Source organism: Emys orbicularis, chromosome 8 (genome assembly GCF_028017835.1).
Source record: "Emys orbicularis isolate rEmyOrb1 chromosome 8, rEmyOrb1.hap1, whole genome shotgun sequence".
Taxonomy (NCBI): Eukaryota; Metazoa; Chordata; order Testudines; family Emydidae; genus Emys; species Emys orbicularis.
The window spans coordinates 6069784-6096233 of NC_088690.1; the positions used below are offsets into that span (position 1 = coordinate 6069784).

Sequence of the window (26450 nt, forward strand, 5' to 3'; positions counted from 1 at the left end):
AGTTCTCAGGAGATACCTGAACCTCCTTCCACCAGCAGTAGGGAGCACTACATGTGCACAGTATGAAACAAGGGAGCAAGCGCCGGCCCAACAGGAGAGAAGCACCAGTGTGTATGTTGGGGGGGAGGATGACAGTCATGAACTATGTACATAAGTGAACAATGCGCACAACTCAATCGTTCAGCCCCATTCACACCTAGGCCTAATTCTAATAATGGGTCACACACAGGTTACAATCCTTGCTCTGATCACTCAGGGCCGCCCAGAGGATTCAGGGGGCCTGGGGCAAAGCAATTTCGGGGGCCCCTTCCATACAAAAAAAGTTGCAATACTATAGAATACTATATTCTCGTGGGGGCCCCTGCGGGGCCCGGGGCAAATTGCCCCATTTGCACCCCCCAGCGGCCCTGCGATCACTGCTCCCTCTCTGGCTGGGGGCAAGTCTCTTACCCTTCCTAGCGCTATTTCCCACTCTGACAAACAATGCTTACCTATCTCATCGGGTGTTGGAAGGAGTAAACAATGTTTGCAAGGTGCTCTGGACACTACCAACACGCAGTATGTGCTAAAGACAGTAATTACTGCTCGGGGTGTGTGTGTGTGTTGAAATCCATTTGAGAAACATTGCAGTTTTATTCCCCCGAAGCTACAATTGCAGACAAACACTGGCTGCCTTTCGTTTACTTCTCTAACTGCGCACTGGCATCATATTGTCAATGATCTGTGCACAGCTTTTGCATCCTCACTGTGCAGATCATTATGGCCCTTGTTCAAGGATTCAGTGGCTGCTTCCCACCGTCATTGCAAAGAACAGGACTTCAGGCAATGCTTGTAAGCTCCTTGCAGGAAAGGCGCTAGTTTCACCAGAGATCACCAAGGTTTATTAAGGCAGACTCACTTTAATTGCTGCTCGGTTATATCATGTGTGATACATTCACTCCAGTGCACACGAGTTATCCCACGGTAATCCTGAACAGAATTACAAAGCTCTCTATTCCCAACCATTTTTAATGCTGTACACAGTGTTTTTCCCAAATGATAAAGAAGAGCTCTATTTTACCCCTTTCAAATGCTGACGTGTTTAAGAGCTGGCTGTCTAGATGATATCGGACAAACTAGTATGATCTCTAAAACAATTTAGTTATCTGCTGGACCACTTTAAAAAGCCCAATATGCAAAAAGAAAACCCTGTTATCACATCATGTCATCGGTGAAATGATCCCCAATACAGTGACCTAACAGCTGGCCACCTGAATGAAGTTCATGTCTCAATTAAAAAACCTGACATTCCCAGAGCCAAATCTAACTCAGCTGAGTGTTTTTTGTCCTTAACTGCACTAGCATAGAAAGCAAAGCATGCAGCTATGTAGGGAATCCCACACGTTAATCAACAAAGAGGAGCCTGTCTTAGATCATCAACTGCATTATCTTTTCACTGTTGGATGAAAGAGGGGAATTTATAATCTTCATACAAGATAAAATGCACTGACCCATGCAGTTATAGTGGAGGGCAACTTCCAAATAGCTTTTATTGAACACAAACATCCTTTGTTGTCTCTCTCCAGTGGCTGACGTATTCCCGTAAGTAGCCCCCCTTCTCTCGTTTGATTTATCATTTCCACAGGAATACTGCACTCAGGAATAAGGTATTGAAAGAGTTGTTTTGATGAGGTTGGATTAAGGTGCGTCGTTCCCATTCGGTCCTAGTTAGGCTGCCATATTTCCTTGCACCGATACAAAACAGTCAGGGGTGAATATCACTCCCCAAATCTTTCTTTTGTCCAGACCAACTCTGTAGCAAACAGGCCCCATATAAAAACTGGAGTTTGCCCCCAATTAAAAAAACTCCTGTGTCAAGGACCCTTTCCAATGAGCAATTTCAATGCGTCTGGCCCAGATGCTGTGTAAATCAGACACTAGGCTTTGTCAGAGTCCCATCGAGGTCTCAGTTCTCTTCCAAGTCCACTCTGCTCAAGCTCTGCTATAACTGCCATGTACTTAAACTCATTAGGCCTGTGGTTGAAGGTCTCCACTAATCCATAGGTCTCTGGATGATCCGTCGCATAGAAAAGCTGCACCTGATTGGCTATGCACTGAGCTTCAGGGACATTCTGTCAGGTTAAAAAAAAGAAAAAGAAAAAAAGAATGTATCAAAATAGCGAAAGCAGCAGTTCTGACATTAAAGTAAGTTCCCCTTTCAAAAAAGCTCTGTGGTTACTGAAAAGCTGCAAACAGATCCCTCTTCAGTCCGCTTCTGTTACCTTAGCGAGCTTCCTGCTCAGCTCCTAACTCTATTCAAAGTTTGAGTTTTTCAAAGCTCTCCACAAGCCTGATCCATCTTCTCACTGACCTACTTACCTCTGTGCTGTTCCTACTAACTTTGATCTCCTTATAGCTCTGCATTTCAGGAACCACAGCTCCACCACCCCTCTCATACTCCGCTCCCTCCAAGACTCTGAATATGTTCTCCTTAACTTTCCGCTCCACTCCTTGCCAGACTTCCTCCGTAAAAGTTTTTCAGTAATACTCTGTATTAAACACAGCTAGGCAAAGAACTCAAAGTTCTGGGCAACACAGTTTTTATAGCCGTATAAAAGTCAGTCAGGGGTGAGATTTTATTTGATGGATATAGTTATACCAGTACAACCCCTAATGCGGACAGAGTTATACTGGTATAAAGGTGCTTTATACTGGTATGGCTTATTCCTAGGGTGGCCATTCACAGTCAACCAGACATTCAGGTACTTCAGGGAATGGTATAGACCTGCCTGCCCGCCATGATCTCGCATGCCCGGTGTGTGGAAGGTCACCCCGCACGGTGCATTCAAGGTCACACGAGAGAGGGTGGAGTGGCACGCTCTTAAAGATGGTGTCCCCATCCAATACCAGACAAAACCATGTCTGGTTTTGTCTCAATGCTAGAATAGGACAAACCACCCCAAATGAGGACTGTCTGGTTCAAAGCCAGACAAGTGGCCTCCCTACTTATTCCCCTTCCCATATGGGAGTAAGCGATATTGGTGTAAGGAACCTTTACATTGGCATAACTGCACCCACGCTAAAGTACCGCTTTAACTAGACAGATATAAGCTAGAGTGGTTCAATTCCGTGTGCAGACATGCCCAAAGAGAACAACCAATTTCACCGGTTTGGAAACTATAAGAGAAAGAGACCGGAATTTTCTCAATTTTATTAATCATAGAAAATGATTCAAAATGTTCCGCTTGGGAGCAGTTATTCACGAATATCCAATAGCCAAGCTGTGCTGGTTGATTTTGATTGGACTTTGGGGTCACATGGCTCAGTTTCCTGACTGGATGAGTAACTAACAATCAAGCTTAACCCATAATTAAGGCCACACTGGGTCAGGCCAAAGGTCCATCTAGCCCAGTATCCTGTCTTCCAACAGTGGCCAATGCCAGGTGCCCCAGAGGGAATGAACAGAACAGGGAATCATCACGTGATCCATCCTCTGTCGCCCATTCCCAGCTTCTGGCAAACAGAGGCTAGAGACACCATCCCTGCCATCCTAATAGCCATTGATGGATTTATCCTCCATGAATGTATCTAGTTCTTTTTTGAACCCTGTTATAGTCTTGGCCTTCACAACTTCCTCTGGCAAGGAGTTCCACAGGTTGACTGTGCATTGTGTGAAAAAAATACTTCCTTTTGTTTGTTGTAAATCTGCTGCCTATTAATTTCATTTGGTGACCCCTAGTTCTTGTGCTATGAGAAGGAGTAAATAACACTTCCTTATTTACTTTCTCCACACCAGTCATGTTTTTATAAACCTCTATCATATTCCCCCCTTAGTCGTCTCTTTTCCAAGCTGAAAAGTCCCAGTCTTAATCTCTCCTCATATGGCAGCCGTTCCATACCCCTATTTATTTATGTTGCCCACAGCATGGTTTCTGAATTAAAAATCCATTTTCCTTGAATATTCTCCAATTTCCACACTTTTTTCTATGAATATTTGTGACCCAGGAACTTCTTGGTGCCAACAGACAGAGGACACAGGGGGCACACAGAGTTTCAGATGTCTGCATAATAATTCACTAAAGGGTGGCATGTGAGGTCTTTACCGAGATCCGATAACCCATTGGACATCATAATCACTACTGTGAAATGTGTGTACGGATAATATTTAAGGAGATCTATGTCTATAATGAAAATTATGTTCTTAAGGCAGGTAACCAGGAAGTGACGCGTCCCCGACAGGTTCCTTTCATAGCAAGAGATAATAGACGTTTCTCTCTCTGTCTGGTTATGTGTGTAGTGGGTATTGTATGTCTTACAATGGGTGCCTGTTTGTATAGTGAGCAAAATGCTAATAAAGAGATTGTGAAATGTTCAAGAGAGGACATTTACAAGAAAAAATAAACAGCAGCAGGGGATCCTGTTCACGAGTAAAGACAGTGGAATGAGGATGTAAAATTAGTTTATAGCAACATTACAGAAAGCAGAGAGAGATGAAACAAATTTGTTTAAAAATTCATACAAACATTCACTGAAAGGTTTTTATTTTGAGTATTTGCCTCGCTCTAGTATTAAGATATAATATACTTCTATATAATATAATTCACAGACAAAACTTCGGTAATGGAGTTAAAATTGGAAATGTGTCAATAACAGAACATTGGGGTGATTGAAAATCAACAAATATCGGAGGAAAAGAAAATGTGCATTATGGTAAAATGTCACAATTTGTTTTGCCAGTGTGTGGAAATGCAGAGTTAAGATTTTAAGACCAGAAGGGACCATTAGATTATTTAGTATGTCGTCCTGCAGAGAACAGAACACAGAATTTCATCCAGTTATCCCAGCGCTGAATCCAATAACTATGTTTGACTAAAGTACATCTATCAGAAAGGCATCCAATACTGATCTCACTTCATGAGATAGAGAATCCATCACTTCCTTCCGCAGATTGTTCCAAACAACATGAAACAACCTTAAACTCTCGCCCTTTAACAGCCCACCCTCTAATAAAACATTCTGCACGCATGCTATTCATGTGATTGGCAACGTGAGTCCCGTAAGCTCATTACATGTACTATGAGAGCTATCCAAGTGGCAGTACATCCTCACTCAGGGGAGGTACGGGAAGGCACAAGGAAAATCCAATGCAGGCTTAAAAATTTGTCCATCTGTGTTAATTTTAAAAAGTGTGTTTTAACATTGCTGAGAAGTACCAACTTTTTATTATTTTTCTTTAAATCCCCTTCCCTAAAAAAAGAGAAACGGAGGCTCCAAAATTCTGCACTTTTCTAAATTATCCTTCTGAATTATGCTAACGTCAAGAATGGGGTGGAGGAAGGGAAATTAGATGTGGCATAAACTACAATCACTAGACACCAAGTCTGCAGGCTTTGGGAATTTTTCTGCCTTTCTCTAGGTTGGTTATTCAACGGATAGCTGTAGATTTCTTTAACCTAATCGCTTTAGGGGAAGGATGGAAGAAGAACAGTGCTTCTCATTCAGAAAATCACCTGATCATTCTGCTCAGTGTGGCTTTACAAGACTTAGCTTTTAATTGCTTTTAAAGAAATGCCAGAGTATCAGATCTTAGTAGAACACTAAGGAAACAATATGGGATTCTCTTACCAGGAAACTGGAGTCCATTTCGGCTGTCATTAGCACTATTCCCTTTTCCTTCTGGAGTTCAGGATAATGGTACAAGATCAACTGGCTAGCGGCAGTTTCACCTCGGGTCTGCAGGAGATGAGAGAGAGACTTCTTAACAGTGCCCTAGAAAAACTCTAGATTTATTGCATATTTAATAGTCTGCTAATAAAGAATCTGAATATTAACTTCGTGCATAGACTCACTCATTCAGTCTCCCCACTGTCCTCCTAGCAAGGTCAAGGAGAGGCCGTTTTAATTAAGAGTCAATTATTTGCACTTCTGTGTGTCTGTAGCCAACAGTAAGTCACAGATTCAGAGTTTTTAAGGCCAGAAGAGACTATTAGATCATCTAATCTGACCTCCTGTATAGCAGAGACCATGACATTTCACCCAGTTACCCCTGTATTGAGCCTAATAACTTGGGTTCAGCTACAGCATAACTTCCAGAAAGGTCTCCTGTCCTGATCTGCAGACAGCAAGAGATGAAGAATCCACCACTTTCCTTGGTAGTTTGTTTCTACGGTTCATAACTCTCACTGATAAAAATGTGTGCCTCGTTTATCATTTGAATTTGCTGGCTTCAGCTTCTAGCCATTGGTTTGTGTTCTGCCTTCCTCAACTAAATTAAAGAGCCTGGTAGTACCTGGTATTTTCTCCCTGTGAAAGCCTGTATATCCTGTATTCAAGTCATCTCTCAATTTTCTTTCTGTTTAGCTAAACAGATTGAGCTCTTTAAATCACTCACGGTGAGGCATTTTCTCCAGCCCGTGAATCATTTTTCTCTCTCTCTTCTGCCTCCTCTCCAATTTTTCAACATCCTTTTTAAAACGTGGACCCCATTCCCTTACTCAGGCTTGGTTTCGATCCTTTCCCTGCACGCCTCCTCACTACTCCCGTTTACACATCCAAGGATCTCATCAGCCCTTTTTGCCACAGCATCGCTCTGGGAACTCATGGCGAATTGCTTATCCACTATGACCCCTACATCCTTTTCAGGTCACTGCTTTCCAAACACAGTCCCCAGTCTGTAGATATGGCCTGTATTCACTGTTCCTAGATCTAGATCTTTGCAACTGGCTGTATTAAAGACATTTGTTTGAATGGGTTCAGCTTACCAAATGGCTCTGTAGGACTACCCTGTCCTCATTATCTATCGCTCTCCCAATCTGCGTGTCATCTGCAAATTTTATCAGCAGTGATTTTAGATTTACTTCTAGACCACTGATGAAAACGTCAGGCCTAGAACTGCTCCCTTCGGCGCCCCACTAAAAACATCTTCATTTGATGCCGATTCCCCACTGAAAACCACTTTTTGAGATTTGCAGTCAGCCAGGTCTTAACCCATGTAACGTGTGCCTTACTGATACTGTATGGTGCTCATTTTTAAAATCAGACTGTCATGGGGTAGCAAGTCAAATGCCTTACAAAAGTCTAAGTCTGTTACATCTACTAAGTTATCATTATCAACCACACTTGGCATCTCCTCAAAGAATGAAATCGGGCATGTGTGACAAGACCTATTTCCCATACAACCATGTTGACTGGCAGTAATTATCTTCCCATCCTTTAATTCTTTATCGATTGGATCCCATAACAGCTTTTCCATTAGTTTGCCTGAGGTTGACACCTGATCATTCCTCTTGCCCTTTTGGAATGTGGCACAACATTAGCCCTCTCCCAGTCTTCTGAATTTCCCTGGTATTCCAAGCTTTATTAAAAATTAACATCAGAGGACTAGAGATCTCATTGGCCAGCTCTTTCATTACTCTTGGGTGCAAGTTATCTGGGCCTGCTGATTTAAAAATACGTATCCCTAGTAGATGTAACATCCTCAGTCACGAATGGACTAGAAAGTACTTCATCATCCTCATGTGATAGGAGTACATTATCCTGCTTCTTTACAAATACAGACCAGAAATATTTAATGAGCACTTCTGTCTTTTCTGCACCATTAACAGTTTTACCACCTACATCTAGTAATGGGCCTATCCCATTGCTGTGATTTCTTTTGTTCCTAACATGCTTAAAACCTCTTTCTCATTGTCCTTAGCCCTGCCAGCCATTTTTCTCTGATGTTTTTAGCTTCCCTGATCAATTTTCTATCCTTCAGACTTTCTAATATATATTGACTGCTATCTCTCCCCCGCCCCCCCACCCGCCCCTTTTCTATTTGTTATATATTGCCTTTTTATTTCTGATTGCTGCCTTCACTTCACCAATGACCTAGGATTGGCTTTAAGGCAAAAATGTCCATTTTATTGATTGTGGAATCATGGCTTTTTGGCTACCTAATAAACTCTTCTTAAATAACTCTCAATTTTCATTCATATTTTTGTCTAAATTTTCCCCTCAATCAATTTCTCTGATAATTTGCCTCATCTTTGGAGAATTAGCCCTTTTAAAGCACCAAGTTATATATATTACTGGCTGGGATTTTCCTTTGTTTGCCCACATTGAATGTAATCAAGTCATGATCACTGGTCCCTAGGCAACGACCAGCTTCCAGTCCAGTGATTCATTCATCTTTATGTGTCACAATGAAGTCCAAAATAGACTTACCTCACGTTGGGGACAATACCTTTTGTGTTAGAAAGGGGTTATTCTAGATAATAATTTAACTACACGATATATAGGTGTCAAACTAATTGTAGAGAAGAGAAATTAGAAAGCCTGTCCAAAAGGAACAAGAATAACTATGCTGGTATACAACAAAATTAAATCATAGAGGGGTTAGAAGCCAAGGTCTTTGTAGACATTTTATTTATGACTCAAACATTTTCATAAGACAGTAAATACAGAACCAAGGAAATACTAGAGAACTGCTTAATATCCTCTGTATTAAATTATATGATACCACTGAAGGGTCCACATATCTATTTCATCAAATTTATAAACTTCACCATGGAGTCATCAGAATTGGCAACATTTTTATTACTTGAGGGTCAAAGGCATAGTGCCAAAATTGGAAAAACAATGACAGTGACAATTTCCATGTCTATGGTACTACTTTATGTCGTACGTGATGAATTTACGGAATCCAATGCTGCAAATGGTCAAAACGTAATCATTCAATTTTATGTTTGTATAGCACATTTCATGCCCAAGGATCCCACAACTATTTAGAAACCACATACAGGAAACATTTCATCCGCTAAAGAAATGAAGCTTCCTCTGGGGTCAACCACATCAACTGTTTTACAGCACACATCACTCTACTTCAGTGGAGAATCGGAAGGGAATACCTTATCCAATTAAAAATGGAGAGGCCATTTATAGTGTCAGCATCTGAATGACCAATCAGGATTAGCTTCTCTATTCTTGCAAGATGTACCAAGGAATGTTTAGTGGCCATAAACTGTCAGCTCTTTGGTTTCAAGTCCGAAAATATGGCACTTCCAGCAGTGCACTACCATCCTGCAGCATGGAGATAATGATTCTGACCTCCTTTGTAAAGTGCTTCCAGATCTACTGATGAAAAGCGCTATCTCAGAGCTAGGGATTATTATAATTATTATTGCTGTACCGCCATAAGAGTGCCTGGTGCTTTACTCACAAACCCAATATTGTCCTCCGTGTTGAGGAGTTTACAATCTAAGCTAGACAAAGGTCAGTGAGTGATAATAAAATGCAACGGACACGAGAGAAGCTTACGTTAAGTACATTGTGGGCCCCTTGGTTCTCCCCACACTTTTTAAACTAACTTAGTTATTAAAATATTTCAAAGGTTAAAGGGAACAAAATAAGGCAAAATGGCAGGAGTGGTGGAGGGAAAAGCCAAACTGGAAAGCCAATCAAAAAGAAGCAACTCCAGAAAAGACTTGAAGGAAGAGTGAGGCGTCTTAGCACACTGTGTCTCAGGGGTGTTTTGCTAATAGATGAAGTTAAAGAAAGCTTGTGGGAGGCAACGAACAAGGGATTATCAAGTTCTGACTCAGAGGAATGAATGTCGCAGACTGAATCTTGGAGTCTCCCGTCCATGTACTGAGCCAGTCTGAGCCTGCTTAGCCTCCCGAATCTGAAGACTGAAGCATGTGGAACTGTAACTTGCAAGTCAGAGAAAAATCCCATGCATGGATTTTTAAAAGGTTGGGATGGTTTTCTGGACTCATATGCACAGGCTAAGAGAAGAGCAGTCAAATACGTCATGTATAAACTGATTGCTGGTGGGTGTGTGAAAGGAAACCTTGCTTAATTGAGTAGACAGACTATGAACAGGTAGGATAAGGCTGCAGAACACCAGAGCAGATAGACAAGTTGTTTGATCTAGTATGGCAAATCAAATGGAATAAAAACAGGTAGGGCCCAACAAACTTCTGAGACGATTACAACCTCTTTCATTTACAACACCAAGAAGAAATACATTATCTCAGAACTAGAATGCCTCATTTAAAATCATGCACCAGCACTATAAATGCTGCATTACATGGAGCTGGAGGAAACCAGGCAATAGTTTGCATGGTATTTTATGGAATGATTCCGCTAGGCAGGGTTTTGTAGTTTTGTTTAAAGATACATCTATGTCTAGATGTCACTCAGAGTCTAATACAGCTGGAGTTTCAAACCTAACCCTGGAGAGTAATACAATAAAATACACCCACCTGAATGTTTATGAGCGCGGTGAAGTGCAGCTCTGTCCCTGACCACTGCCCCACAAAAAACTCATAGCCTTCTTTCCTTGGCAAAGCACACAGGAACTGCAAAGAAAAAGACAGTCAGCGTTATATGTGCTCCCAGCCCACGTCAGAGTAAATGGGCATCCCCACTGCACGAAATGGGACCTAACCAGCAACCCTGTTAGGAGTCACAGCAGGGAGTTGGTTATTGAGACAGAGCTTACGGCTTTTCTACGCTGGGGGTGGAGTGTAGGGGACGTGTAGCCACACGCTGCCGTGAAAAGTAGGCTGTGCCCATGTTGTGGTGTGTAGCTACACACCACACTAAAAGGGAGCTGCTAGAGCCATTCCCTGCTGCCTACCTCCTGCTGGCGTCTTCCCACCACCAGGAAAGCTGAGGAAAACACACAAAGGCTTGGGTTGAGCCTTACTGGCAGGGCAGCGTAGGGAAGTCTGCCCTGCTGCTTCCTGTGTACTACCTGCTTTGTGGAGAGAGCAGGCATCCATCTTCCAGGCAGACAACACACCAGCCTTACATTTCCTAGTAGATAATTTTAGAAGCTCAGATTTAAAAGAATCACTTTACTGTGTTCTCAGAATCGCTTGATTCACTGTCATGGGAGGGACTCATGGAGGATGTTTGGTAACAGCGTTTTGAGACATTTAAAACCGGACAGTGAACTGTACGGTACAATGAGACGGTGGCCTCGCATGCCCGACATTCTTGCCCTTCTCCCCAGATGCTGCAATGAGGGATTAAAGTCACAAAAGGTCAGTTAGGGACGCGGAGAGGCGAACGGCTTTCACACTAGTTTAGTTTTTCTAACTCTGTCCCACAGCAGCTTGAAAGCAACTTATCTCTGGAGATTTCTGGTCTATTTGGCTTCATAGGTTTCGGCGTTGCATCTGTAACACTATCACACACAAAGAGAAAGCACTACATGGGAGCTGAAAGAGAAGTGAGACACCAGACCATGTGCTGATGCACGGGGTTCTCTCTGCAGCAAAACACAGACAAGTGTAAGTTATTTCCCAAACTCTTGATAGCCTTCACTGTAGAAGGCCAAATACATTTGACCTTGCTCTCAGTAAATTAAATAGAACTCAAGGCATTCCTTACTAGTGAATCAAGTTGGTGCAGTCTCTTCCTGTCAAAACCACAAGAATATTCCTCTTCCAGAATCTAGCTACGCATGAAGCATTTCACTGCTGCCTATCCAAACTGGGACTATGCTAGGCCATGCTTCATTGTACAAATTACTGTAAAGGCATGTACTTTACAATGGAAAACAATACTATTAACCCAGCATGTGGGGAAATGCAGTCAGATAATGTTCTTACTCTTTTTTGTTGTTCTGTTCCTTCCCCCCCCAGCTTAATCTCTCCTAAGCAACAGCACACTCCCTTGCACAGGTAGTCTTTGAACAGCAGTGCATAAGGTACCAACACCCTCATGCCGTAAACAACTGTTCCATAGCTTGGGCATTCATTTCATTTCTGGAAACAACTACGCTGAGCACCCCCACATGTTTAGCCTCTGGGTTGTCATCACACAGGAAGCACCATCTTGTATGTAATGAAGATAATTGATATTTACCACAAAGGTCATAGAATATTAGGGTTGGAAGAGACCTCAGGAGGTCATCTAGTCCAATCCCTACTCAAAGCAGGACCAACCCAACTAAATCATCCCAGCCAGGGCTTTGTCAAGCTGGCCTTAAAAACCTCTAAGGATGGAGATTCCACCACCTCCCTAGGTAACCCATTCCAGTGCTTCACCACCCTCCTAGTCAAATAGTTTTTCCTAATATCCAACCTAGACCTCTTCTACTGCAACTTGAGACCATTGCTTCTTGTTCGGTCATCTGCCACCACTGAGAACAGCCTTGCTCCATCCTCTTTGGAACACTCCTTCAAGTAGTTGAAGGCTATCAAATCCCCCCTCACTCTTCTCTTCTGCAAACTAAATAAGCCAGTTCCCTCAGCCTCTCCTCGTAAGTCATGTGCCCCAGCCCCCTAATCATTTTTGTTGCCCTCCGCTAGACTCTCTCCAATTTGTTCACATCCCTTCTGTAGTGGGGGGCACAAAACTCGATGCAATACTCCAGATGTGGCCTCACCAGTGCCTAATAGAGGGGAATATTCACTTCCCTCGATCTGGCAATGCTCCTACGAATGCAGTCCAATATGCCATTAACCTTCTTGGCAACAAGGTCACACTGTTGACTCATAATCCAGCTTCTCGTCCACTGTAATCCCCAGGTCCTTTTCTGCAGAACTACTACTTATCCAGTCAGTCCTCAGCCAGGTCCTCCAACTGGCAGCTTTTTTATAAGGCTGCTGGCTCGAAGCAGTTGGCCTGGCTCAAAGCTTTCTCTCCAATCAAACACTCAAGGCCCACCTGGAACAAAACACTCCCAATTCACACTTTTCAAACAACCAACCACACGGTCAAACAGTCACACTTTTCAAACAAAAGGTCCTAGCTACACACCTGAACACAAGCCCAGAATTACAAGACAGCGTTCCTTAATGGAACTAAAATTTAACTTCAGTGCAACATTAGTAACGTTTGCAATTTATAACAATACAATTCTGTCCTGAACATCTTTCACACAACCTATATCTCAAGATGATTCACTGACACAAGTAACACCAGAGTATAAACTGCATTAATACTAGTAAGCACTTACACAGCTTAACTCCCATCCAAGGATCTCACATTGCTTTAATTAACATTAATTAACCCACAACAACCTTGCTACCTGAGTATCCTTATTGTACAGGTAGGGAAACAGAGCTTAAGAGTCTTGCATGAGCTTATATGTGTCAGGGGTTCAGCTGTGGACAAAACCCAAGAATCCTGGTTTCCAGTCCCTTGCTCTAACTGCCTCCTTCATTACTAAAAATAGTGCTGTAGGACATGGGGGCAAATCATGTCAGCCAAAGGGCAAAATAACATTCTATTTGTCGCAACATGGCTCTTCAGCATGGAGTTTGGGGCATGGGTCATACCCTGTGCACCCCCTTCAGCAGCAGTGTGGGGAGGGGTCGGGAACAACCCAGTAGAGGGGGGACTAAATCTGCAAAGATGCAGATCCACAGGGCGAACTTGCCATGTGCAGGGAGAGTAGTAAGACAAGCAGCGGGACAGAAGCTGTTACACCTGTGAAGCTGCAGTCAAGCTGTGGAACAGCTCCACAGGTGCTGTGGCTTGTGAGGCAGGATTCCATTCCCCATCCAGCAGCCGTGAACTGAGCTTTGTGAATGGAAGGGATTTGGTCCATCGTAGAGTGAATGTATTTAACATTCTGCCACAACGCTAGCTGCACTCAATGGAAAGACCCCCACTAACTTCAATCAAGCATTTAGCCATAAGGCTAATAAAGCAAGGAAATATAGTAAGCAGCATAAACAAGAGGGATAGTTATGCAGTAGTGTCAATAAAGCTGGCATACAAGGCTAGCTTCTCCGCAGAGCGGCATGCAGATGATTTAACCACATGACACCTAGTACGGTGAATTTGAGGCATGTAGCTAAATCTCTATATAAAACTAAGCTTGGGAGACTGCCTGGTTGTAGAACTCCTTACCTGTTATGCCCATACTGAAATGTTTGACAGCCTGCTGTCTTTAACTGACTGTTAAAACAAATACTAGATCAAATGGTTTTTACCAATCAAGTTACGTCAATTAATCTGAATAACAAAAGGTCAAAAGTTTATAAACTTCTACTCTAACTTCTGTCTAGAAGAGATCCATTAAAGCTGAATATGCATGCAGTATATATCACACTTACTGATGGACAATTCTGGGCCCGCTTCCATATTAAATTGAACGTCTCTGCCTTTGGAGATGAAACAAGATCATTTAATTAATTTTCACAACATAAAAATAATGGATACACAGTTATCACTCAGTCACTCCATTAACCTTTATAGGGTTCAACCTGCATATACAGTCGGTCTCAAATATGTAAATATTAACAATTAGGCTGCCTTAATTGGTAAGGTTTACAGAAATGAGCAAATGGAAAGTATCATTAGCACCCCTTCTAGACAATGCAGTCCCTGGAAGCCAGTAACAAACTCTTGGAATTCAAAGCTTTTATATCTTGAAAAATGTCTACACTTCAGAATTATACCACTTTGTTTTTTCCCCCCCAATATAGTTCCACTGAAATGCATGGTAGTGCTTTATACACAAGCAAACAAGCAGGTTGCTGACCCACAGGAACATACATTATAGATTCTCTTCTGCTCTTTATTACAGTACAAGCCAGATTATCATTCGAGTCGTACATCATATTTATCTTATTAAGTTATATTGATCCCCACAAATATGCGAGTTCCACCATGCTGCATAACCATATAATTTGGTTCAAGTGTTCCCCAATGTCCCCTCCCTGCTGTTTTCTTTGCCCCTTTGTTGGGTCATATGCTCATCTAGATTATAAAATCTTCAGGGCAGGAGAAACGTGCTGTTCAACTGTACTATGAATAGAGCTCTGCGCGGACACAAAATTTGTATCCGCATCCGATCTGCGGATATCAAGCAGATATCCGCAGATTTGCAGGGCTTTAGATATAAAATTTGGATCCACATCCACCTGTGATCCGCAAAAATGGTGCATGGATATCAAGCGGATATCCATGGATTTGCAGGGCTCTAACTATGAAGCTCTTAGCTTCCTTTTGAACATTGTACAGAGATAGTTCAGCATCCAGCCAACTAAAACTGCAGGCTATTGAAATGCAGTTGCTTCCCTAAACAACAACATGCACCATGCATTGCTCCCCTACTTATACAAGATCTGGTTTATACTAAAGTTTTAGAACCATCCACAACCTCTTCTGAGATCGACTTAGCTTTAATTGGAGACACATCTTATTGCCAATAGCAGCAATCTCTTGAAGTATATATATTTTATATTACCCACAAACATTATGTTAAAAGGACATGAAGGTTGCAAAGTCAAGCACTCAAAAGTTAGGAAATGCCAGAATTCAAGCTGCTTGTGCAACCTTAATTTGACCCCCTTGCACATATGCATGATCCAGTCTTTCATTACAGGATCATAAACGATTTTTTCCACAGGACCTCTGCCTCATCCAGGACACAGGATGGACGGTGCTCAATGAATGAGCAGCTACAATTAAGGTTAAGATTTTGTCTCGGTTATTTTTAGTAAAAGTCATGGACAGGTCATGGGCAATAAACAAAAATTCATGGGAGCCCGTGACCTGTCCATGACTTTACTAAAGATAACCGGGGGCAGGGCTAGGTAGGGGGGAAATGACAGCAGCGGTCCCATGGGGGGGTGAGGGGGGCTGACAGACCGAGCCCCCCGCCATGGGGGGGGCACAGCTCTGGCTCCAGCGGCAGCAGCCGCAGGGGGGGCACACAGTCCCCAGCTCTAACCCCAGCACAGCCCTGGCTGCCGCCACGGGGGGGGGGGGGGGGAGGAGTGGTGCATGGTCCTGGGAAGCTGTGAGGGGAGCGCATGGCCCCTGCTGCAGCCCTGGCCGTGGAGCAGGGGCCCGGGCTGCAGCCCCCACTGCAAGCCATGGGGCAGGGGTGCACGGCTCCGGCTGCAGCCCCCGCCTCAAGCTGCTGACAGCTGAAGTCGAAGAAGTCATGGAAGTGACTTTTGCCATGACCTCCGTGAATAAACTGTAGCCTTAGCTATGATGAACTGAGAACTATCTACATTATATTTTATGAATATGATACATGTCTCTGTGTTTGTTTATGGTGGGTTCCTTGCTATGGAGTTACATCAAAAGGGATTGTTAAAGAAACCAAGCAGGAAAGGGAAAACACTGGCCCAGATAAGGAGTTTCCCTACCCCCCCAAACACAACAGCCAGGTTTATAGCAGTGACAGGAAGAGAGATTAAATCGAACAATAAGCCATTTCCAGACCAAGGGCCTAGAAATGAAAAGCAGGGGGAGGCTGAATGAATTGGGAGAGGCTGCTCATGGGGTGCCACTGAAAAGTTGGGATTGTCTAAGACTGCGGAGGTATAAATCTACCCTGCAGCAGCCTGCCACACACCAACTGTCCAAATGGATCCAGCTGCCGCACGTGAGACGTTCCAGAGTGCGCTTTGATCTGCCCTGCTTTGAAACAAGGATTTGACCAAATTTGGGCAGATTTCCTTGGGGACACACAAAGCTCACCCTGGACACAAAAGCCACCTTACTACCAATTTTCAAGTCCTCACTCCAAAGCATGCGGCACTAGAGAAAAGGTCGCCAGAATTTAACATGGGAAAAACCATGCGTTTTCCCCTAGACTCGTTCTTGGAAATGGATAAACCGCTTAGGAAAATTTCAGCCAGAACTATTCTGGTCTAACAGACCACTGCTCCACACTGCTATGTGAGAGACCTGGGTTTGAGCCCAGTGCTGCAGAAAGGATTGACCCCACAGGCATTAGTGATTCTGAAAGTCAACAATTGGGAAAGTATGAAGACTATGCACTTAAAATACACAAAGACCACTGAGGTCAATGGAAGCCTAAGAAGCTTGACTTTCAAATGCAGAATTATGGCTGGTCAGCCTAGGAAGGAGACTGGGTTTAGAAACTTTACTTTCATTAAGTGATTGTTGTTACAAGCAACAGACACCTAGTGGAAAGGAAGCTTGTATTGCAAAGCTTTTTGTGCTACCTCCATGGTGTACATTTTGTTAAGGTAACTACTTACAGGAATAACTGCATAAACTGTATCTTTTGCAGAAAAATACTGCTTCCAGATCTGTAAGAAAGGAGGGAAGCCAAATATGATTAACACCACAAACAAGCATCTAGCATTTAATATTAAACACCTTTAAAAGTATTCATTTATCAACTAAACTTTGTTTGCAAGTACATCGGGGCAGGGGCCATTTTTCCATATATTTTTGAAAGCTATTATCTCATATATTATGTTCCGAGACTACTAGTATCAAATGATGCATATTTCAGCCAGACAACTGCCATAAACAATGGGGTCAGATTTGGTGGCCCACAGTTTAGTAATGGTGAGAAATGCTTCAGACCATGTGACTTTTCACAAACACAGCACACAAGCAAAAGATTATTTCTAAATAAGCAATGTACAAGATCCTTCCCATCAGAAGGCAGTACTTGTATTTTTTATGATTCTCTGTATTTGCATAGTATTTTGCTTCTGAGAATTTCAAAGCATTTGATAAAGTTCTTTTCATTATGCATGCAGGGAAAGTGATTTATACAACCAGCCCAAAGTCACTAATAAAGTCAGTGACAGAAATACAATCCAGACTCTCAAAACTCTTTTCTAACTGCTCGATAACACTGCCTCCCTACAATCCTTGATACTTAATCAGAATCTTCAGAAGGGCCTTTAACATACAAAATCTTGAAGTGTGGTGTAGCCCCAGAGACCTATGTGTACACAATGTATCCTCTTATACACCATTGCCTCACAATCTGATGAGCCAACCGAAAAACTCTGCTTGAGTTTGGCTGTTTCAGAGATGTAGAATGGAAGCAGATTTTTAAAAAGACAAAAAGAGGAAAATAAATCTCAGTGCAATGCCCACAACTGTACCAGGGAAACCACCTTTAATCTTACTGTTTTTAATAAAAATTCACTTCCCTCCCCTCCTCCTAAGCGTTGTTAGTGCTAGTGAAAGGCACCAGATTGCCAGCCAGAGGGCTTCAGTTCTTCGGAAGAACTGCAGAATACGTGCAGCACAGGCAACATTAGCTTCCTGCAAGATGCCCCATCAAGGTGCTTCAACTCTGACTGCAGCTGGTGAGCAGGCAATTTAGTCGCCACACTTATCCAATTGTTGGGACGCTGCCAGTTGCACGGAAGGTAACTGTTGACTGATCAGGTCGAGATATGAACTGCTCATCTACCCAAAGGTGAAAGGTTCCATGTCACGTTACCTAACCCTGAGACAACTTTTATTTTTGTTTCTCTTTAATTTTTTTTTTTTAAATGTTTGGCTGAAAGAGATGCCTTTATTTTCACAATTCTTCTTAGTATGCATTCCAACCTCACACGTAGAATACTAAGTGAATTCCAGAATGATGCTTAACATTTAATTATAAAATTTCCATGTAAATGTATCACCTGTTTTATTTCCTCTGGTGTTTTCTCTTTCACCATTTCAACATTAAGTACTGAATCAAGTGTCTGCAACAGAAAGCACAAAGAATTCACAAGGAAGACAATTCACTGGTACGTTACACAGGACAAATCCAGGCTGCAGAAAGTTCAGAAATGACATCTCATTTAAACCATATCCCGGCACACTTAATTGTCAAAAAAAATGATAAGTCATAAGATAGCCCTGCAATGAAAAGAAAAGGAAATATATACCGAGCTGAGAAACAGAGTCCATAAGGATACATGGTAAATTTTGGTTCCAGGAATCTAACTGCAACAAGACCCATGTGCTTGTAATATGTGTTGTGATCTTTTTCCTTTCAACCATTACCTGCATGTGCTCTGTCAGTAGCTTTCACAATTTTAAACAAGGAGATTGCTGGCACTGAAATATGAACAGTCCCTCTGCAGCATCTCCTCTGATGGAACCAGGAGAGGCCTCAATAAGCTCTAAAGGGAGCTTAACTTTTTGTATCAATTTCTGTGTGCATTCAAGACTGATTCCCAGAATAGCACAGACTTCCAATATTTCAGAGACAAGGATAGGAACTACTCTGGGATTTTAAGACTTCAAGACTACCCCAGTACTAAAAAACAATCCTAAAATGAGATACAATACAAGGAATTTTGGATTCTTGCATCCCACACAACAACTGGCGTAAGGATAATGCAGTGTTTAAAATTCATCTCCATGCTTGATTCACAGGCACGCCATAGCCAGACATGGAGGTCCATTTTATCTTACCTTGTCTTTTGTGAATCCTTCCTTTGATGCCTTTGTGCCCAAGGCTTCTGCCTAAAATTAAAAATAAGCCTTTAAAGTTTTACGTTTGTTTTCATGTTATTTATACTGCCTTATCCAGCAAGCATAATATGTCCACTCACAAAACCTTTCGAGCACGTGCCCTGTGAGTGGAAGTGAAGAAACCAAAGGACATACCTATGTAGTTAGTAACCTTGGTTGTTAAAGGGGCATTGACAAGGCCTAAAATTAGACCTACAGGTTTTCTTCAACATGAGAAGGTCATACCCACTGCATTGTTCCTCTGCTCTGTTTTTGAGGCACATGGGGGTATTACAAATAAACAAGAATAACAGAAATTAGAGAAGGAAATATCTGTTAAGACACCATGCCCACCCTCGTAGATAATGAAGGATTGCCCATCGCTTCCAAACCTTGTCTCTTTTAAAGAGCCTCAAACAATGGAGATTTCAGCACTTCTCATGGCCCTTGTCTACACACTGTTCACAGCAGACTGCTTTCTGTTTTTGTCAACAACCGTCTCCACCTTACCTGGTACAGAAAATTATTTAACTACTCGTGTGGACAGGCCAAAACTAGTTTCAACACCTTTAAAGCAAGCAAGTATATTCCAGATCTAGTAAAACAAGATTTCAAATCATGCTTACTGTAACAGTCGTGAAAATGAACCTGGAGAAATTGTTGCGACCAACTATTGGCAGCAATGGGTCATTTACCAGTATAAAAAAGGACCTTGGAAATTGTTCAAATAAAACTGAAAATGCTTCCTATTACAGAGCCTCAAGTTTACTTTGCTCATCCCCTTACTCCTGGTTATACCCCTAATTCCTCTCCCTTCTTGGTGTTTACAACTTCAAGTACTTATAGGAAGTTAAGTCTTCCTTTAGTCTCTGCCTAGCCAAGCTATATGTAGTTTTTTTATGAGCTGACCCAGCAAGGTATTTGAGCATACATGGCCTCATTGACTTTAACAGGACTATTGACATACATCCTACTTGGGGCCTTTATCTTTCCTCACAGATCAGTCCCTCCAGCCTCTTAATCAAACAGCTGATGATTTCCACAGTTCTCAGACCTGAACTCCTGTACACGTCCACACAACTCAAACTTGTAAAAATGTAAAGTCCTAATGTGATGCACCCAATGCGTGAATGAGCACAATTTCAGCACGCTACGTACGGTGATGGTGGAGCAGTCAGTATTTAAACAATGTTTCAGGCCTAATTTGGCTGGAAGAGAAAAGTTTTTTCAGGATCATAAGTGGTTTTCTTTTTAAAAGATAATTTAAAGGTTAGTCCTGTAACCCTGGCAGTGCACTTGAAGGCAATACCATCAATACACCAGTCTAGACTGGGTAAGTGGTGCACTGATACTTCACACAAAGAAAAACACTGTAGAAAAGTTAACTCTGCATTAGTCTTCATGCCCACCAGAAGATGGTGTCCCTGCAACATTATAGCAGTGTCTCTGGAAGGGAGTAAGAAGTAAAGATGCTTAAAATGCAATTAACGTAGATAAAATACTGGATGAGGACAAATAAACATCAATAATAGGAGTAAATTAATGTAGCATATTGATTTTCTAATTAATAATCAACTGCTTAATCACTCCATTTTATTAATTGCTCAGCATCAAGTTGGGAAACGTCAGAGGGGACCTATAAAAGCCCATTCCAGATCCAACACTATTCAATTGTTTGTTTCATTCATAAAAAGAGAATGAAGGTGAGAGAATATGTCAACCGAGTTGGACCTCATGGATCTGGAACTTATCACAAACACTTTGAATAAGATTCAAACACAGCATTTACTAACAGCAATATCACCATTTGGAGCAAGCACCTGTCTTGCATATTTGCAGTGAGCCTTGTACTTTCAGGCACCATATAAATAGCAAACAGGAACATTTTTAATTCCAGACAGTAATTCCCCTTCCAGGATTACAGTTGTAAAAGATGACATTCTGAAGCTAATTTTAACACGATACTGAATGAAGTTAACAATTGGTCTTGCCTTTTCTTCCATATATCTGATAAATTCCATTTGCTTGGAATGTCCCACTGGCTGCTTTTTCACTTCACTTCGTTTCTCCATGCGGGATTCAAACACACCTGGATTGGATCTGAAACAAAACTGAGACTATTACTACTTTTGAGTGGCTACTACTGTTCTGGCATTTTAAAACTTGACTTTCCATAGGACAGATTTCTATTCTCAGCGTTTCTAGTTAGAACCCTGCAAATCTGCAGATATCCGCTTTATATCAGCGGACCCTGTTGGTGGATCCTGGATTGGATGTGGATACAAATTTTGTATCCGTGCAGGGCGCTATTTTCTAGTAGAGGAGGCAAATCTATTTACTGTTAAACTGATCACATTGGTGCCAATGATACCCACAGATAAATACATGCAGCCCGCGTAGTCTAAATTGAGAGTTGTGTGGCTGTATTTTAAGGCTGAATTTGGCTTCAAACACAGCTTATTTTTTATAGAGAGACAGCCCCGGGCATTCTACAGCACAGCAGTAGAACAAGTAATTTCAGACAAAAAATGTTCATCCAACCAGATCAAGGACACAGGGCTAGAACCCAGGTGCTATGCACAGCTATACTTATAATAGTCAGAACCAAGGTCAAATCTCAGGCATAAACTATATAGAGCTTTCCAGTAACTTACTTGAACATGTCAAAAAAGAACTAGATAAATTCATGGAGGATAGGTCCATCAATGGCTATTAGCCAGGATGGACAGGGATGGTGTCCCTAGCCTCTGTTTGCCAGAAGCTGGGAATGAGCGACAGGGGATGGATCACTGGATGATTACCTGTTCTGTTCATTCCCTCTGGGGCACCTGGCATTGGCCACTGTCGGAAGACAGGATACTGAGCAAGATGGACCCTTGGTTTGAACCAGTATGGCCGTTCTTATGTCAAATGACAGCATCAAATGACAGAGGCATGATAGATTTGGGGTTTGGGACTGTCCATAAACCACGCAACACATTTTTTTGGTGATTTTCAAGACCCACTCCCCACCCCCTTGTAACACTTTCCTGAAAAAATGTAAAATCAAGAATTCCCACCCACCCCTTTACGCGTTACAGAATAAAGTACCCCGCCTCCCAGCCAAATATTCCTCCCTATTGTTACAACTTCTCCCTAAAGCCCCCTTATGTCAATGTCAACCTCTATCTACTAGGTATTTACATGCCCTCCACCTCACTGTAATATCTAGAACTTTAAGAAAACCACGTCCCAGGCTATGTTCTGGAGGGTCCCAGCTACCGCTCGCCAGAGCACTCCACAGCACCCCCCTCGCTCCCCCTACAGCTCCCCATTCCCATCAGAGCCCCAAGCCCCACTGCCCCCCAAACTCTGAAGGCTCCATCTGCTTCCAGGAGACCCAAACTCTGGGCTTCTCCCAGAACCCCAAGTCCCACCAAGCACCAGCTCCCCCTGTGTGCCATTACCCCTGCTCCCAATGCTGTCAGAACCCCAATGCCGGAGGACTCCAGCCCCAACTCCCAGGGGTGTCTCCACCCCTGGCAACTCCCCATCCCCCAGGAGTGTCCTCTCCCCTCAACGGCCCCCTGGGGTGTCCCCTCTTCCCCAGCAACCCCCCATTCCCCAGGGGTGCCCCCCCTCGGCGGAACCCTCCCCCTCAGCGACCCCCATCCCTCAGGGGTGCGCTCCTCAGCAGCCCCCTCCATCCCACTGACCCCCATCCCCCAGGGGTGCGCTCCTTGGCGGCCCCCTCCATCCCACTGACCCCCATCCCTCAGGGGTGCGCTCCTCGGCGGCCCCCTCCATCCCACTGACCCCCATCCCCCAGGGGTGCCCCCCTCGGCGGAACCCTCCCCCTCAGCGACCCCCATCCCCCAGGGGTGCGCTCCTTGGCGGCCCCCTCCATCCCACTGACCCCCATCCCCCAGGGGTGCCCCCCTCGGCGGAACCCCCCAGGGGTGCCCCCCTCGGCGGAACCCTCCCCCTCAGCGACCCCCATCCCCCAGGGGTGCCCCCCCGCACCTGCGCAGCGCCTGGATCTTGTCCCGGTACCTCCCGTAGAAGGGGTTCTCCTCCAGGCCGGGCTCGCCCCCCCCGGCCGGGCCCCGCGGCACCGCCAGCAGCCGGGCCTGCGGGAAGAGCAGGCCCAGGGGCCGCAGGACGGCCCGGCTGCGCACCGCCAGCGCCCCCCGGTACAGGCCGGACACCTGCTGCAGAACCCCCGCCATCGGCTCCCCTTGGGCCCCCCACATACAGCGAGTCCGCCTCCAACCCCCGCCGGCTCCGCCGCGCTGCCCGCACCAGGGTTCCGGGCAACAAAGGTTCCGGAAGGGGCGGGTGACGGTGGGGGAGGGATTAGGCGCTAGAGTGGGGAGCTCTGTATTATACAGCACATGGGAAGCCCAGAGCTTAGGTACCCAATAGTTGAGTGGCTCTAGGAGGTGGCTATGGGACCTCATCTGGATGCTGGGTGGGTGCAGGGCACATAGAATCATAGACTATCAGGGTTGGAAGGGACCTCAGGAGGTCATCTTGTCCAACCCCCTGTTCAAAGCAGGACCAATTCCCAACGAAATCATCCCAGCCAGAGCTTTGTCAAGCCTGACCTTAAAAACCTTCCAAGGAAGGAGATTCCACCACCTCCCTAGGTAAAGCATTCCAGTGCTTCACCACCCTCCTAGTGAAATAGTGTTTCCTAATATCCAACCTAGACCTCCCCCACTGCAACTTGAGACCATTGCTCCTTGTTCTGTCATCTGGTACCACTGAGAACAGCCGAGCTCCATCCTCTTTGGAACCCCCCCTCAGGTAGTTGAAAGCAGCTATCAAATCCCCCCTCATTCTTCTCTTCTGGAGACTAAACAATCCCAGTTCCCTCAGCCTCTCCTCATAAGTCATGTGCTTCAGCCCCCTAATCATTTTTGTTACCCTCCGCTGGACTCTTTCCAATATTTCCACATCCTTCTTGTAGTGTGGGGCCCAAAACTGGACACAGTACTCCAGATGAGGCCTCACCAATGTCGAATAAAGGGGACATTTATGGGACATACACATGGGGCTGTGTAAGTCCCTCCTGCTTCATGACTATCCTATTACCCAGTGGTTCTCAACCAGGGGTACCTGTTCCTCTGGGGGTACAAAGAGGCCTTCCTGGGGGTACATCAACCCATCTAGATATTTGCCTAGTTTTACAACAGGCTGCATAAAAAGGACTAGCGAAGTCAGTACAAACTAAAATTTCATACAGACCATGACTTGTTTATACTACTCTGTATACTATACACTGAAATGAAAGTACAATATTTATACTCCCATGGATTTATTTTATAATATGGTAAAAAGAAAAAGTTAGTAATTTTTCAGTAATAGTGTGTGGTGACACTTTTGTATTATGTTGTGTCTGATTTTGTGAGCAATCAGTTTTTAAGTGAGGTTAACGGGGGGTGGAGGGGGAGGGGGGGAGAAGAAAAGGACACCATAAGATAAATCAGACTTGGAAAAAGGGTAGAGTAGTCTGGAAAAGTTGAGAACCACTGCTATCGCTCACCAAGTACACACAGTGAATCTGTGATCAAGTGATTTTGGGGGAGGGACTGAAAAATCTCTTCCCCCCACTGAAAACTACAGAGTTAGGCCAGGCTGTAAGATTCAGCTGTAAAGGCTCCTGGCTGTATGATCAGTAAAAAGCCAGAGGCTTCTGCCAGGATAAGTCTGTGTATGGGGTGGGGGGCATGCTGAGTAAGTAGGCTTGGAAGGTTAGATTATTATCATTGGTAACTGTCCGTGAACATCAGTTTCACCCAAACACACCCACAAATCCACAAAAAATATTTCCATAACAATTGAAATGTACAGATAAGTAAAGTAAGGAAAAATGCTGCTTTAGAACTTATTAGAGATTGATGTAAGAATATTTACTTTGTATATTTTGATATGCGCTGTTGGTAGTTTGTGTTTTAAAAGCTTTAACTTTTAAAATCTCAACAGCTACTGTCATTAAATAATTTTCTCCCCCTTCCTTTCCTTTAACTGTGAAAATTTAAATTGATAAAAATAAAAAATGCTTAAAAATAAACATTGATATCTATCAGAATTATATACTGTAGATACAACAATCAAATCCTGCCAAGCCTATGACCATACCACCCTAAGTCTCTGCTGTGTATACAGTGATAGATCAGCCTCTGGCTTCAGCGTTAGCTGGAGGAGTTTCTGTCTTTGCATAGAATAAGGCTTTGTCTACACCATAATTTTGTTGATAAAACTTCTGTTGGTCAAATGTGAAAACACACACCCCTGATCAACATAAGTTACACCGAGAGAAGCACCAGCCTGTGTGGACAGCACTATGTTGGTGGGAGACACTCTCCCGCTTACATAGCTACTGCCGCTCGTTAGGGGTGCTTTAATTATGCCGACAGGAGAGCTCTTTCCTATTGGTATGGAGCGGCTACACGGGAGACCTTAGAGTGGCGCAGCGGCAGCGATACATCTGTGCTGCTGTAAAGTCTCTAGTGTAAACATAGCTTTATTCACACTTCTAGTATCAGCTTCACGCCTTTTAAAGAGATATTTCCAACAGCCACAACATGGGTTTATTTTATGCCACCAGATATTGAGGCCCACAGCCCCAGGAGTGCCCCGAACACCCCAGGCTGATGTTCTAGCGCCTGCTGATGCAGCTGCAGCAGCAACCATTGTTTCATTGTGAGACCTAGAATGCTCAGCTGCGGCAGTTCTGTTACATCAAAGGCATCGGCTGTAATCTCAGCGTGTGCCTTCAAAATCCCTCCTTTCCTCCCCACTCCAGAGCAGGGATGGGAACCAACACAGACCTGTGATTATTACCCACACCTCTTTGAAGAGCACGTTGTAGGTAAACAATGATTATCCCCAGCAGTGAGTACCATATTTACCATCTGAAAACTAGCCCTCAATTTTCTATTACCTCCTTAAGATGTTCTTTTTTCTGAAACCTCAAATAATATTGTGTAAGTGAAATGGGCTAGCAAATAAGATCACTCACCCATCCTGCAGACTACTACTTACGGTTAAATGGAATCTTGCTGCTAAGCTGGTACAATTGCTATCTTGTGACAAGTTTTAAGAAATGCCCCTGTTCCCCAGAAATTTGGAAGGTGACATTAGCAAGTGATTGTCTGAAGAGGCAATATTTCAATCTATGGATTTTATTAGCAAATCTATCTGCAGTCCATAATTAAAGCTATGTTCAAAAGGCTTTTTGGTAACACCACAGCCATAGGTTTTAAGGCACGAAGGACCCAGTATGTTCATCTAACTGGAAC

The 26450-nt window shown here is 43.6% G+C and overlaps 1 protein-coding gene across 3 annotated transcripts; it reads right to left on the reverse strand.

Moving 5' to 3' along the window:
* Positions 1-886: 886 nt before the first annotated feature.
* Positions 887-23396, reverse strand: ATPAF1 (ATP synthase mitochondrial F1 complex assembly factor 1). Of its 3 annotated transcripts, XM_065409210.1 has the most exons (9): positions 23167-23396; positions 21156-21264; positions 19126-19176; positions 18345-18407; positions 16947-16997; positions 14037-14084; positions 10224-10319; positions 5605-5712; positions 887-2111 (listed from the first exon to the last, which is right to left on the reverse strand). In XM_065409210.1, exons 1-9 carry the CDS (start codon positions 23394-23396, stop codon positions 1917-1919), a joined length of 951 nt encoding a protein of 316 aa, XP_065265282.1. In that variant the 3' UTR covers positions 887-1916. The 3 variants fall into 3 exon arrangements, with proteins under 3 accessions (XP_065265282.1, XP_065265283.1, XP_065265284.1); XM_065409211.1 differs by lacking the exon at positions 14037-14084 and having other exon boundaries at positions 23167-23372; XM_065409212.1 differs by lacking the exons at positions 21156-21264; positions 23167-23396 and adding an exon at positions 19321-19351.
* Between the last annotated feature and the right edge of the window lie 3054 nt (positions 23397-26450).

Bases quoted from the DNA above. Each gene is read 5' to 3' on its own strand.
- ATPAF1 (XM_065409210.1), bottom strand. From the start codon at position 23,396: ATGTGGGGGGCCCAAGGGGAGCCGATGGCGGGGGTTCTGCAGCAGGTG. The intron at 21,265-23,166 runs GTGCGGGGGGGC...GTTTTGTTTCAG, and splicing joins AAGATCCAGGCGCTGCGCAG to ATCCAATCCAGGTGTGTTTG. The intron at 19,177-21,155 runs GCAAGACCAATT...TTTTAATTTTAG, and splicing joins TCAGATATATGGAAGAAAAG to GCAGAAGCCTTGGGCACAAA.